At 50.3% G+C, this 13,265-nt stretch overlaps 6 protein-coding genes across 6 annotated transcripts; all 6 read right to left on the bottom strand.

The window, feature by feature from the left end:
• Positions 1-370: 370 nt before the first annotated feature.
• ASPBRDRAFT_191334 (uncharacterized protein) lies at positions 371-1,069 on the bottom strand (the record flags this gene model as incomplete). The annotated part of the gene is made up of 1 exon (XM_067620358.1): positions 371-1,069. The coding sequence occupies one exon, from the start codon at positions 1,067-1,069 to the stop codon at positions 371-373; it is 699 nt and encodes a 232-aa protein (XP_067485323.1).
• Positions 1,070-2,555: 1,486 nt separating this feature from the next.
• On the bottom strand, positions 2,556-4,273 carry ASPBRDRAFT_111985 (uncharacterized protein; the record flags this gene model as incomplete). Its single annotated transcript, XM_067616610.1, has 7 exons — positions 2,556-2,698; positions 2,774-2,873; positions 2,931-3,037; positions 3,091-3,516; positions 3,569-3,683; positions 3,765-3,830; positions 3,890-4,273. The coding sequence occupies 7 exons, from the start codon at positions 4,271-4,273 to the stop codon at positions 2,556-2,558; spliced, it is 1,341 nt and encodes a 446-aa protein (XP_067485322.1).
• An 831-nt stretch (positions 4,274-5,104) lies between these two features.
• Positions 5,105-7,706, bottom strand: exg2 (putative exo-beta-1,3-glucanase; the record flags this gene model as incomplete). Its single annotated transcript, XM_067616677.1, has 3 exons — positions 5,105-5,516; positions 5,571-6,583; positions 6,633-7,706. 3 exons carry the CDS (start codon positions 7,704-7,706, stop codon positions 5,105-5,107), a joined length of 2,499 nt encoding a protein of 832 aa, XP_067485321.1.
• Positions 7,707-8,364: 658 nt separating this feature from the next.
• On the bottom strand, positions 8,365-9,277 carry ASPBRDRAFT_112203 (peroxiredoxin; the record flags this gene model as incomplete). Its single annotated transcript, XM_067616633.1, has 3 exons — positions 8,365-8,802; positions 8,860-9,041; positions 9,097-9,277. 3 exons carry the CDS (start codon positions 9,275-9,277, stop codon positions 8,365-8,367), a joined length of 801 nt encoding a protein of 266 aa, XP_067485320.1.
• ASPBRDRAFT_167532 (uncharacterized protein) lies at positions 9,022-10,906 on the bottom strand (the record flags this gene model as incomplete). Its single annotated transcript, XM_067619618.1, has 4 exons — positions 9,022-9,674; positions 9,739-9,904; positions 9,962-10,263; positions 10,327-10,906. 4 exons carry the CDS (start codon positions 10,904-10,906, stop codon positions 9,487-9,489), a joined length of 1,236 nt encoding a protein of 411 aa, XP_067485319.1. The 3' UTR covers positions 9,022-9,486.
• A 431-nt stretch (positions 10,907-11,337) lies between these two features.
• Positions 11,338-12,593, bottom strand: ASPBRDRAFT_37284 (sterol desaturase family protein). The gene has a single exon (XM_067623695.1). The coding sequence runs from the start codon at positions 12,528-12,530 to the stop codon at positions 11,493-11,495; it is 1,038 nt and encodes a 345-aa protein (XP_067485318.1). The 5' UTR covers positions 12,531-12,593; the 3' UTR covers positions 11,338-11,492.
• Between the last annotated feature and the right edge of the window lie 672 nt (positions 12,594-13,265).

The following is a 13,265-nucleotide window of genomic DNA, read 5'->3' as shown; positions in this document are numbered from 1 at the left end:
TACTTATGTATGTATGTATGCGGATTGGTATACAACAACAACAACAACACAACAAAAGTCACAGTTTGGTTCAACTTCAACTTCCCCGACACATCTGTCCTGCTTCTTCTTCTTCTTCTTCTCTCCCTCGGTTGTCATGTCAGTCGTAAGTCATAAATCGTAATGCTTCGCTAGAGCGCAATAGGGTAGGTAGTGAAGGTATCTCAATACCCTCAAAACATATACCCACGACCCTATCGAGCTGAAAGCTCAAAGCAGCAGGTAGGTAAGCATGTATGCTGTTCTTCTGTGAACAGACAAATCACAACCACCATACAGCCCCTAAATCAAATAATAAAATCGGTATCGAAAGCAGGTATGAGGTAAGGTATCACCGCTGCGCCCCCCTCTTCGTCGAAGGCGAATACCTCGGTAACCAGCCCGCCGCCGACGATCCAGCGGACAGAGGCCTCTCCCACTCGAAACTAGTCTGCCTCGGCAAACCGAGCATCTTCTCCTGGACAGCACGCTGAAGCTTCATTTTCCTTTCCTCTTCTTCCTGAGGGGAAAGGAAGTGCGGGAATCCGTCGTAGTCGACGATGACGGCGCCGCTGACGTCGTTGTAGCCTGGGAGGGAGGAGACGGGGATTGATTTAGTGGTTGTGTCGATCATGGTGGGATCTTGTTCTTTGTCTTGTGGTTGTTGGAAGTATGTGTAGGTTGGGGGTGGTGATGGTGGTGTTGTTGTTGTTGTCTTCTCGGCTAAGTAGTACTCGGCTGGGGGATTGATGTCTTCCCAGATGAAAGAGGCAGTACCTTTTTCGGAAGGTGATTCTGGTTCTGAGTGTAGTAGTGGTGGTTTGGATATTTCCGAGGAGAATAGATCTGGTTGTTGTGGTTGTATTGGTGTTTGTGGTGAGCCTGGTTGGTGGGTAGTATGGTTGGTGTTGGGTAGTAGATGCTCGGAGAGACTAGTCGAAGTAGTAAAAGGCTTGTCCTTTTTACCGGCAGAGGTGAAAAGGGACCGGAAGGATGAGAAGGGGTGGCGGCCTTTGACTGGCCGGGCGAAGGTCGTGTTGTTGTCAGGCATTGATTCGATCAATGGCTAAGGAGATAGATAGAGAAGTATCTAGTTTTCTTGTTGGCAGCAGCAGCAACAGCAGCAACAGCAGCAGCAGCAGCAGGAGAAAGGGAATGTGATTGAATGAGGCATTTAGTACTCTGCAAGATGCGGGGGAAGTGACAGGCCATTGGACCGGGAGTGGGACTAGAGTTTCTTTAGTAGTTTTAGTGGATGAGCACAAAAGACGGGGAAAAGGGAGAGGGGGGTGAATTGGGATGTGCAAATGACCAAATGACCATCAGAGTTCAGGGGTATGGAGGGAAACTAGTCGCATCAACAAATTGAATATGCGGAGCCGTGACTCGGAACCGAGGCGGCCAAATGGAAAGTTATGGCTTCACGTGCCCTCCCCTGGACCCTCTTGCTTCTGACTATTGATTTCGCCCCCGGCCGATCAGGCGGAACTGGAAGGAGCTAGTGCTACTGAAGGCGTTCCTTCGTGATGAAAACGGAGGTGGTCGCGATGCTCTCAATTACGGCTTCCATGGTTGCAGTTCCGCCTGGCTCCACGTCGTATACGCGTTGTGATCCACCCCGGATTAGGGCTTTGCCTGGCTTTGTGGCCGTGGAATGGACGTTTTCGGGCTCCCGATATTACTCCTCCGAACAACTACGATATTTCCTTCTGGAATCACTGAAATGCGCCTCGAGGTTCCCGGTCCAGGCTTCACGGTGTCTCGACTTGGACCCTATCGGAGCCGGCAATCTCCCGTGGCGCGATAGTCTCTGCAGCATGCATCGGAATGGCGGAGCGTGATAGGCGAAGCCATATGCAGGGTGTCTGGCGTGCACGATATGCCATTTAGGTTCGCGATTCAAGATCCATTGCCAATGGTGTCGGTTCTACACCGCTACAATGAGGCCTGATTGTGAGGTGCCCGACAGGACTCAGGTGGATTTGCACGGTGGTAACTGGAATCGACTGGTCCGCAAAACTGCATCGACTGGCTGTCGCATGAGCTGGTGCAGTGGAATTCTGCCCAATGTGACGTCTACAGCCCAGCAGTCGTGCGCGCCAGTTATATCTACGGTCATTATCTGCCAATCGGCATGTCTTGCAATGTCCCGGCGGTCATATCGTCTTTTTAAGCTTTCAGCCACTTGATCAGAGGGTGCTAGCCCTCGGTGCATATGCCCGGACGAATCAGAGATTATAGAGAAAGCGAGAGTCCAGCACAGAGCTGCACTGCTAACGTCGCTGCATCGATCACCCTGGCAGGACTCACGGTGTGGCTAGACTCATCACAGGGGCAATGACGGGCGACTGCTGCCTGGCCGAGATCCACAGTTGACTGGGCTCACACAACGGCAATAGCTGGCGACCTGTTGGAACTGTCGCAGTCGACCTATTCCAGGATAGATGGCATAGTGCATAGCACTCCCTTTTGCCGAGAGATACACCTGGCACTCTTTGAGCTACAAACTTCGGAATTCGGCATACGTTCGGGTCGGTTCAGTTGTCTGTCTCCTCGTCGGCCCATTGCTCTCGTAAGGACTGGATCGATGCAGCCACATCCCACCCCGTCCTCGTCCACAATTCTCTCAGGAGAATCTCTGCAGCCTGTTGGTCCGTCTTTTGCCGAATGACCCAGCCCCCTAGACCAATGTCAGTTGAGCAGAAGGAAAAGGGTCTAAGCCCAGTCCACATGACTCGGACGCCATGTCACTTACACGCTACCAGGCTATGCCGTGCGGTGAAAAGCGTATTCTCCGCTTTGGGATTTGACTTGGCCAATCCTAGCACCATAAAAAGGTGATGTCGTATGGTTTTCTTGGGAAGTCAGATGATAATATCCGTTTCGATTCACATCAACGTACCTCAACGTACCTCAATGTTTCGCGAATGTTTGAAACTCTCGTATGCGAGCGGAGGAGTTGGACAACAAGAAAAGGCAAGAACTATCTTGGCGATATGGTAGTACTGAGTTCCGACCACTAAGTTGGAAATCATTAATTAGCCTTGCTCAGGCAAATGTCTGGGTACTCACCGTGCACCGGTAGCAACATCCACACTTCTGGAAATCGACAGGACACATCTTTCCCACGAGGTAGCATACGCAGTGGCTGGAAGGAGGGCGGCTTCCTGGTATTCCAGTCGTCTACTTCCTGAGCAATGCTCTGCAGCGCAGTATATTCTGGCGAAGACACCTGATTGAATGCACATTTCAAAACTTTGGCTAACAGAAAGACCATCCGAGCTGCCCATGCAAAGTCATCATTTCTTAGAAAGATATCCGAATGATGGAAGCTTTCCAGATTCGTTCGTAGAGGCTTCTGCGAGATGAGCGATACGTGAATGTCCTCGCGGAGACAGAGCCAGGCTGCCGCTTCACCCAGTCCGCCTGAGGATCCGAAAGAGGAGACAGTGTTCATGATGCGCGTTGCGCCTGTCAGATGAAACTGGTTATCATCATCTATACGAGTCAGCTTTAATTATCCTTCGTTTCATCGATTAAAGTCACATACACTCCATTTCCTCGTGCTGGCGAAGGATCGCAACAGTAGCAAGAACAACATCAGTCAAGTCGCCTCCAGTCCCAGACAATGTGGGAATCAGCAGTTGCAGGCAGTGATTATGATACTGCAGCGCCTCCGCTTCGTTCCCTTTCTTTTGTCGCTCAACATGACGGGAGGAGAAAGCGAAGATGGCATATCGCAGGACCGGATCATGCATTGCTCTCACAGGCACCTCGATTTCAAAGTGTCGATGAGGGTCGGTTATATCTGCCTTTGAGGGGTCAGCACGGCAGGAACAGGAATTCGAAAATACGAATCATTATAGCATACCCATAACGCCATATTCTCGACATAGTTTCGCATCAAGGTCGCTTCCCTTCCATTAAAAGAGAGCCTCTGTTCCTGTACCAAACTTCCAGTCTGCAACTCCTTCCGGGGATCAGTGTCAGAAGGCTGAAAGGCGTTTCGCATCAGCAAATCCAACTCAGACGAGCGACCATTATGATACCGTGCCTGTGTTGGAGGGGTATCATGCGTCAACGGCGACGTATACTGCTCGAGGCCGCGGTACTCCACGATGCCAATTGGGGTTATAGGACCATTATTGACCCCACGAGACTCCTCTAGTAAATCATTATGCTCTGGCTCTCCAACCTCATACAGTCGTTTAATAATGACCGTTTCGTCAACGAATCTCACTTTAGAAGTCAGCATGACACCACCAACAATCAGAAAGACAAAGGGAATCACTAACGCGGCCCCATCAAGTATGGCCACAAGTCCCTTTCCGGGAATAGAGTATCATCATCACCAAAAATGTCTAGGCCGTTCCGGAAGCGTACGTTTATCCCTCGATCGCAGTCTATACCTGCCCGACGACAGTGGCTGCAAGCTGGGGAGTTTGTATCGCCTGTAGGATAGACGTGTCAGTTGAGCACCGAGGAATACTCGAGGGAGGTACGAACACTTCAGATGACGGACTTAAGTATGAGATAATTAGTCCTCATATACTAGTATCTTCGATCGCATTCGGTCGAAGTGACGGTGAAGACTGGGAACTTACTCCGACATCTTTGACTGGAGGGATTGGTTAGCGTCACATTGCATTAGTGATATCAGATGGTTGGGCAATTACCAGCCAGCGATCAGACGATGTCGTGGTTTGCGTGATGGGGTCATGGAGTCGCTGGTGCCATTTGAGTGTGAGAGAAAATGGATGAGGAAACACGGAAAGAGTTGCCTTGTAGAGGGGAGGGCCGAGCTAGTCTGGTTTGGGTCGGGGCCATCCCCGCATCTCAGATTAATCCCCGCATTGGCTAAATGAAGGAATTGAGCCACGGTCGGGGCTATCCGTCACTTGTTGGATGGGCAATTCTTGGCAATTAATATAGATATAACAAGTTTACTAGCCAAACACATAGTTAGAAATTATGAAAAATATCTTTTACAAAAGAAACAAAACCTATATACAATGACAAACGCTCATAATGACCATAAAACATGACTGTCGACGCCAAAACCCCAACACGGCATGGTAGATAAGTCTCAATAATACTCCGGCAGATTGCCAAAACTCGGGATAGCATCTCCGCACTTAAATGACGGGCTATAGGCCTTCTTCGGCATGTAGCCGTTCTTCCACGCCGTTTTATAGCTCCACTGTGCTGCAGACTCGGTCGCCCAAGTCCAGTAAAACCACCCCATGGCGGACTCGAAGGCTGACATCTGCGCTTCGGCGTAGGTCTGGAGAAACGTCTTGTATCCTTCCGAATAGGCGCCAGGAACAGCATTCGCTTGCGTGCAGCTGCAGGTCCCTTCGCTCGCTGTGGGACAATACTGAGTCGAGTCGGTAAGAGAGAAAGTGCCTTCCCAACGAGTACCGCGACCGACGTTATTGACGTATTGAGCGCAGTCGGTGTCGGCTTGCGACCATTCACCGCAGATGGTCGGGCCCCATCTATGTAAATATTAGTATAGTAAGTCTTGTGGGTGGAAAAGGAGGAATACGAACCCTGTGCTGGTAATGTTGATCTGCTGGATCATGGAGTACCAGCTTTCACAGATGAGCTCTACTCGTCTGGTGTGGTTGAGAACGATTTCGCCCGTGTTGAAGACGGTGTATTGGTGGGTGTCAAGCAGCATGTTATTCGGTCGGGTTTTAAGCATCTTGTCCCATTTATCGAGGTTGAGGAAGCCGTCGTGGACGGTGACCCAAGCTTTGATGCCGTTCTTCTGAACCAAGTTGGTGGCTTCCGTGGTCCAGTTGAGGACCTTTTCGACGGGGAGGGAAAGCATGAGCGGCTCGTTTACGAGGCCATAAATCGTCACAACGTTCTTGTATCGGTCCTGTGCGAAGAAATGCGAGAGCTGGTCATGCATCTCGAGAGATCGTTGCCGGTTCAGCTCCCCGTCCGTTCCATTCAGCCAGCCGATCGTGCCCTGTCGACCACTGTGGTTCCAACCGTTCTGGCTGCCCGGGATGCCGTGAGGGTCAAGGTTGACGCGAAGGCCGTATTTGCGGCAGTATTCGATGGCCCGGAGGAGGTACCGCCATGCAATTTTTGGGACATACGGATCGCCATCGTATGTCTTGATGGCCCAGTATGAGAATTGAATCCGAACGTGATCGAGACCGGCGTCTCTGATGTCAGCAAAATCTTGCTCGGTGATGAAGGTGGCATAGTGCTTTTCGATGACTGAGGCGGCTGAATCGCCGAGCTTCTTGGATAGTGTCCATTCATCAATGATTCCTTCGCTTGACGAGTAGGTGTCAAATAGCGAAGGGACAATGAAGGGCTCAATCGATAACCAGCCTCCAAGGTTGACTCCACGTATAGGTTGCGACCCGTACGGAAACTTCTCATCCAGGGGCGGAACGTTGTCATTCGCTTGGGTTGAGTCGTTCCACGTCGAGTTCAGTCCCATAATAGACAGTCCACCGACGGTGGTATTCGTGAATGTCACATTAAAATCAGTCGTGTCGTACCATGTGAACGGATCGAGGTACGTCCCTTTCGCATAATCCTGGTTAGGTCAGTATCGCCCGGATACACGCAAGTAGAACTCAACGTACCGGAATGCTATCACGACTTATCCCATCCAGATTAGAATTCGAGGAATTATCGCCTCCATTCGTCCCATGAAGCCTTCTTGCCTCGATAATCCCCACAGGGATCGCAATAGCTGCCAGCACTATTAGAATTGCAAAGAAGATGAACGTCTTATGATATTGCTTCCAGAACGACGGCCTCTTAGAAGCAGAAGAACCCTTGGTGCTGCCATCCCAATCACCCTCTTTTTGAAGCAGCCCCTCCGCAGGCGGCCCACCGCCGCCACGATGTCGCATCTCTATGCCAGGGCCGCCCTCTTCCAACTGTGCCCCAGAGACCACTCTTCCCTGCGTCTGCCCCGTCGGCGCCACTGCAGGAAACGGCCGAAGCATCATCGGCTCCTCCTCCAGAACCGGGAGCTTCCTTTGCCTACCCCCTTCCAGGTTCTTCTGAGACATCGAGTCTGCGCGCTCGGTACCCAGGTGGCTCAAGCAATCCTCATCCCCATCCTGGGACCCAAGCAGCTTTGCCAGCGCATCCCCACTGACCAATTCCGCTGACGCACCACCGCTCTTGTGTTTAAAGAACGCCGCCAGCCTCTCTTTCCTCCTCTGCCGTCGCGTCTCCCGATCCAATCGCTTCTTCCCCTTCCCTTTGCCCAGCGAAGCAGACGGCAGCGGAGGAGGTCCATCATCACCCAGCGCCCCGCTCATCTGGTACTGATACTCTTTCGCCTGAGTGACATCCTCTTCCTTGGGAATAGCAGTCTCGAATCCCTCTCTCCACTGATCACCCTCGACCTGAGCACGCAACGGAACCCAAGGCTCCTCAAACTTATCATCGTATTCATGGTTGTGATCATGCTCATGGGCGTCGTCATCATTATCATCATCATCATCATCGTGATATTCATCATGTGTCTCGTAACTATAGACATTTCGTGGTACACGGGCGTAGTCTTCACCAGCGGAGTCAAACAGCGAATCATTGTTATTATAGAACTCCCTCTGATACACCGAGGGAGAGTAAACGGGATCGGCATCGTCCAGCTCGCTGCTGGGACTCAACCGGTCCCGACTGCGGGAGTGGCTCGGCATGCCAGTTGCAGCCGGGAACTTTACCGGAACGAATGAAATAAGAATAGAGTGAAAGAAAAGGAATGTGGGCGTCAGATAAAGTAAATTTAATCAAATCCAATCGGGTGGTCCGGGGCGCAGAACACACTCTGGAATGTTGGGTTGCCCCGCCGGTCACAGTCTAGAACTGCCACCGTCCCACGCTGACGGTGTGTGCCCTGAAGGGGGTGAATGGACGGGAAATCGGGTGAGATCGTATACTTTCTCCGAAGTATATCATAAATTAATTAGCTGATTTAGGCTTGGGGGTACCAAGACGGGATCGCCAGGAACCGGGAGAAATTGAATGAATGAATGAAGAGAGACAAAAAGGACATGTCAGCTCGAGGCGGCGGCGGCGCGTCTGGCGATAAACAGAAATTCGCCCGATTTGAAACTCATTTTGTATTGGATTTGCTGTTTTGGGTCTAGTGCGGAGAACGGCCGCTTTTGGGGGGTGTTGTGGCTGGATTGGGACTAGTGCGAGCTACTATTCAGGGACTGGACCCTGGGGGTATCACCTGACTGGCTACATTATATAGCTTTTTGACTTCGTTGGTATTGCTAGTTCAATCATTCCTTTTGATTTATAGTTGCACATGATACTGTTATTACAATCTATAGTCCCCGCTCAAGTGCCTCAGTACTTGGTGTAACGCAGGTACGGCTTCAGCTCGCGCACCTCACCAAACTTCTTCTTGGCATCCTCGGTCGACACCGAAGGAGGCACAATCACATCCTCGCCGACCTGCCAGTCAATGGGGGTGGCAATGCCCTTGCGGTCAGCAGTCTGCAGGGAGTCGATGACACGCAGAACCTCGGCCGAGTTGCGGCCAGTCGAGGCAGGGTACGACATGGTGAGACGGATCTTCTTCTCGGGGTCGATGATGAAGACGGAGCGGATGGTGAACGGGATGCCCTTCTCAGCAATGTTGTCCAAGTCACGCTGGTCAACCATGTCGTAAAGGAAGGCGACCTTGCGGTCGGCATCGGCGATGATGGGGAACTGGACGTTGGTGTTGGCAACCTCGTTGATGTCATCGATCCACTGGTCGTGGGAGCTGAGGTCGTTGGCGCTCTAGAGATTCATTAACGGTTAGTGACTGAACCGAAATGGTGTTCCGAGACCACTCACCAGACCGATCATCTTGACGCCCCTCTTCTCAAACTCATCCTTCATCTTGGCGAAAGCACCCAGCTCGGTGGTGCAGACGGGGGTGAAGTCAGCCGGGTGGGAGAAGAGAATGGCCCAGCTGTTGCCAATGAACTCGTGGAAGTCGATCTCGCCATGGGTGGTAAGAGCCTTAAAGTTGGGGGCTACAACGGTTAGTCTGCGTACAATTTGTGCAGGATAGCTATTTGGTAGACCTACCGGTCGATCCAAGACGCAGACGAGGCTGTTCCTGGGGAATGGTTGCGAGGAACCGGCGAGTGAGGGGCTGCACGCGGGGCTGCACGCGAGGGAGCTGTGTGAAAGACACCCGGGGGAGAGGGGTGGCTCTGGGCAGAGCAGTCAGGGCGCGGAAGCCGACACGGGGGAGAATTGAGGCCATTGTGCTTGATCTGGAGTAATTGAGATGGGATGAAGAGAGAAGAAGCGTTCCGAGAGCTTCCACTGCTCCAACAAGCTGTTTGCGTGATTGCATCAGTGGGGGAACACTAACCGGATTCGGCTGCCGGCACGTGCTGATTTCGGAGGCAGACGGCAATCTTGGCATGTTTCTGGCCTGGGGATGTCCGGCGCGTAAATGTTTAGCCCTCTCTACCTTGTATGCTCATAGATCCACTCATCCTCCAGCAGCTCTTTCGCAGAGCTACGCTTACTCGGATCCCATTGTAGCATTTTCTGCATGAAGCCTAAGAAAAGGATTTTATCGCTTCCTTCGAGGGATGTTTCCCTATCTTCAAGTGGGATCTCCTCTCCTAACAGGGATTGGGCCAAAAAGTCACCTATGTAAGTTAGATCGTGAGCAAATTTCATAGTTGAAGACAGCTTATATGAACGCTAGCTTACCATCATCTGAGAAGAACTTATGACGAAGCTTCCCTATATTGAGCAGCTCAGGCGGAGGAGGCCCGAGCAGTCGTATAATCTCAGCAAGATGGGCTCGACTGCGATAAGCCTGGAACTCTGGGTCGTAACCAGTGAACAGAGATCCACCCTCGAAGATGTTCCAGATCTATGGACAAAGGCTCAGCATGTTATAGCACTGTCATCTAGCTTTTGTCTGTCTCACCATACACCCCACATTCCAGATATCCACACTATATCCCCAAGGAGCCTCCAGGATCACCTCCGGAGCGCGATAGATATCAGGTTGGATATCCTCCGAATGTTCCATGTCGCCAGACACAGCCGAGCCAAAATCACATAAGACGGGGGCTCCCCATTCTCGAGGCATTTCGAGCTCCTGGGACACGTAGATAGTTCTTTCATCTAGCTCCTTCCTCGGGCAAGGATTGTTGAGCTCATTCACTGCAAAGTCATGGAAGACCGAATCATCCCCGATGCCGAACATAACGTTATCGGCTTTAATATCTGATAACCATGTTTAAGCGCATAACCAAAAGAAGGGCGTGGGGAGAAGGGCAGTGTACATACCAGTATGAATAACCCGACATTCGGTATGCAGGTAATCCAGCGCCAAAAACAAACGCTTCAACATAAAAGCCAGCACCGGCACAGGTAGCCTTCTCACCGGATTCCGGTGCAGAAATGTCAAAACACTTTCCCACAATGGAGGATGCACCAGGCATCGATGTCTATCCTCAGGCCCAGCGATATCGAAAGAGTCGAGTAATCCCCTAACGGCATTGCGGCCAGGATGATATTTCGAACCCCTTTCGATACGTTTGTACATGCTAAGCTCATCATCCAAGTGCTGTTCCATGGATGCAGATCCAATGAATACCTTGAGAGTAACATAACCACGGTATTCCATGTCGCGTGCCAGCCATACAGTGGAACTTGCGCCGAATCCTAGTTTGCCTACAATCTGATACTGACTCTGGAATATATCGCCTATTTGAACGGGATAATACCGCGAAGCAATATAGTCTGGTAAGGTTTCTTCTTCGATTTTCTGACCTGCTGGTATCCGGACAAAGTTGGGATTAGAGAAGGCAAGGGGCTTCCATGTCCGTCCCAGCCGGGGTAAGGAGCGCAATAGTGACGATAGCATTAAAAAAAGGTATCACTCCAAGCCCCTGATGCCAATATGTCGATTGAAATTCTTTGACAACAAATGTTGGTAACGAAGAGGAGACGGTGAAATTAAAGACAATGGTTGCTGCTCCCAAGGGCGCGTGGATGTTCTGATCACGTGGCTCGCCAGGTGCATGGGTGCTGTCTGGAGCGTAAGAAATTTTAGTGTGGATTTCGATAGCTTCCTCTGTAGCGAGAGCATGGGCAGATTGATCTATCATTCGTGTGATCATGGAAGTCCTTACAGATATAGATATATATCTATATTATCAATTCAGTATAATCAACAATACTAAAACATAACAAGATAAATAGGAATTTCAATACATGTTTCACCTAAAGAGCTTCAAAACTTGCAGGTGAAACCTCTACTTTCTGTACGTTGATTGCATACAGTTATAAACTGAGGTCTGATATTGGCCTAGTGTTGATCAAGTTATTAACTGGTTGAGGACGGCTACTTCAAACAGAACTTTCAGGGCGATAGACGCGACGATGCCACCAGATACCCTAAGGCTGTTATATATCTGACAATAACAGATGTGGCCGCTTCAAACACATATTCATTGCCTGGCTGAGTCTACCATGTCGATCTCCGCAAGTTTCTCAAGAACCAGTCTTCTCGCTTTCTCATCATCGCCAGCAGTCCGGAGTTTAGCCTCTTGCATCGTCTTTCTGAATTTCTTGTTCGTGCGGTGAATCGCATCCAAAACCCCGGTAGGACCGAAGTTTTCATCAAAAGCGAAATGATGGAAGTCATGCTGTAAATTCGATGGCAACCAAGGGATGTTGTACCCAGAATGGGTACAGATTGTGCCGAATTCGAGAAAGAGAAATGTAAAAACTGCCTGGGACCAGTGATGCGGAACGAGTAAAGTTCCCAGGGAGTTCGGAAGAAGATTAGAGAAGAGGTGTTCTGTTACTGTACAGTATGTCGAAGCCAGGCCAACGGGAGCCGTGAATTCGTGATGTTGCTTGTGGAATACTGGGTACAGCGACTTGGAGTGGAATATTCGGTGAATGTAGTAGAAGCCGACTTCGGTACAGGCAATATCGAAGAAGATCGTACCCAGGGTCTGTAGCGGCGAAGGTACTGCTGTTGGATTCACAGGCATCGGCGAAGTCGTATGTGTAACCAGGATTACCAAGGGCAAAGCCACGAAGAATTGATTCCGCAAGGAGATCATCGCTATCCGAGCGTATGCAGAGCGATCGACCCGAACAAATGGCTGGGTTTTATACTTGAAGAGCCATATAGGCCACCCAGTCAGATCGGGAATAGCGAAGACGGCGCAGCAGATCCAAAAGAAGAGCGAAGTAATGATGAATGTCCCCCAGATGTTCACGTTGTGCTCTCCATATGTTCGATCAAGGTAATCATAGAAACTGTGACCAGCAGATGATAAGTTGAAAGATATAAACCCAGCAATAAATACAACACTGGCCGTGGCAGACCTAAGGTCACTGTTGTTGACTGCGGCAGTCGAATAAAGCCAGCGTTTGCTCTGGGGGATTTTTTGACCAGATAAGTCCGTAGGAACAAACCGTTTTGGCGCGCGGGCATCGATGGCTGCTGCAGCACTCACAGCCTCCATGCTCATGGTGTTTGGAGAAATCGAGGAAGAACTCATGTCACAGGTTTATCATCAGATGACAGCTAGTTGGGTCCAGAATGTTGGCGAGATGGAGACAGCATAGGATCATCCATGTAATATATCCCGAGTGCATACGAGCCGGGCGCCTCAAGCCTTGCTGACACATGCTGGATAACCTCGGCTATGCCTAACAAAATGTAAGTTTATGTTACTTCATCGAATAGAGAACATTAATGTGACACAGTCGGACTCGCGGCGGGCTCGCGGATGTTTATGCATGGCTTCGATGATCCACCAGGGAACAGTGTCTGAGCCCACTGACTTGTTTCGCCGTCTCCTTCCACAGGGCAGAAGCCAGAAGGCCAATTCGAGACAAAACGGTCCGAGCATGTTGGGTAATTTCTACGCGACCCAAGGTGATGAAGTCGAAAGAGTTCATTAGGTAATTTTGTATCGTATTAGATGGTTTAAACATCTCCCCTTCCCTCCTGCTTCGAAAGAGCTGCTCCGTATTGTAGCCGCTGACTAGAATGACTTTTCGGATGCACTTTATCCTGAAAGAGTTGAAAGAGATAATAGACAAAACATTTCATTTGCATGATGATTGTTCACTGCATTTTCAGCGGGAAGAGTTGGTATTGTGGTGCAGACCATATCTCCACTCAAATAAAATGTTCATTTACCTATATTCTCGCTTCAGCACAGTTTACATGTATCAGCTCCGTGGTACCACTGGGGAGC

The sequence above is a fragment of the Aspergillus brasiliensis genome (assembly GCF_001889945.1).
Source record: "Aspergillus brasiliensis CBS 101740 unplaced genomic scaffold ASPBRscaffold_1, whole genome shotgun sequence".
NCBI classification, from domain to species: domain Eukaryota; kingdom Fungi; phylum Ascomycota; class Eurotiomycetes; order Eurotiales; family Aspergillaceae; genus Aspergillus; species Aspergillus brasiliensis.
Note: the sequence above shows the minus strand (reverse complement) of the source record. Positions and strands in the feature narration are given on the sequence as shown.

Bases quoted from the DNA above. Each gene is read 5' to 3' on its own strand.
- ASPBRDRAFT_37284 (XM_067623695.1), bottom strand. From the start codon at position 12,530: ATGAGCATGGAGGCTGTGAGTGCTGCAGCAGCCATCGATGCCCGCGCG.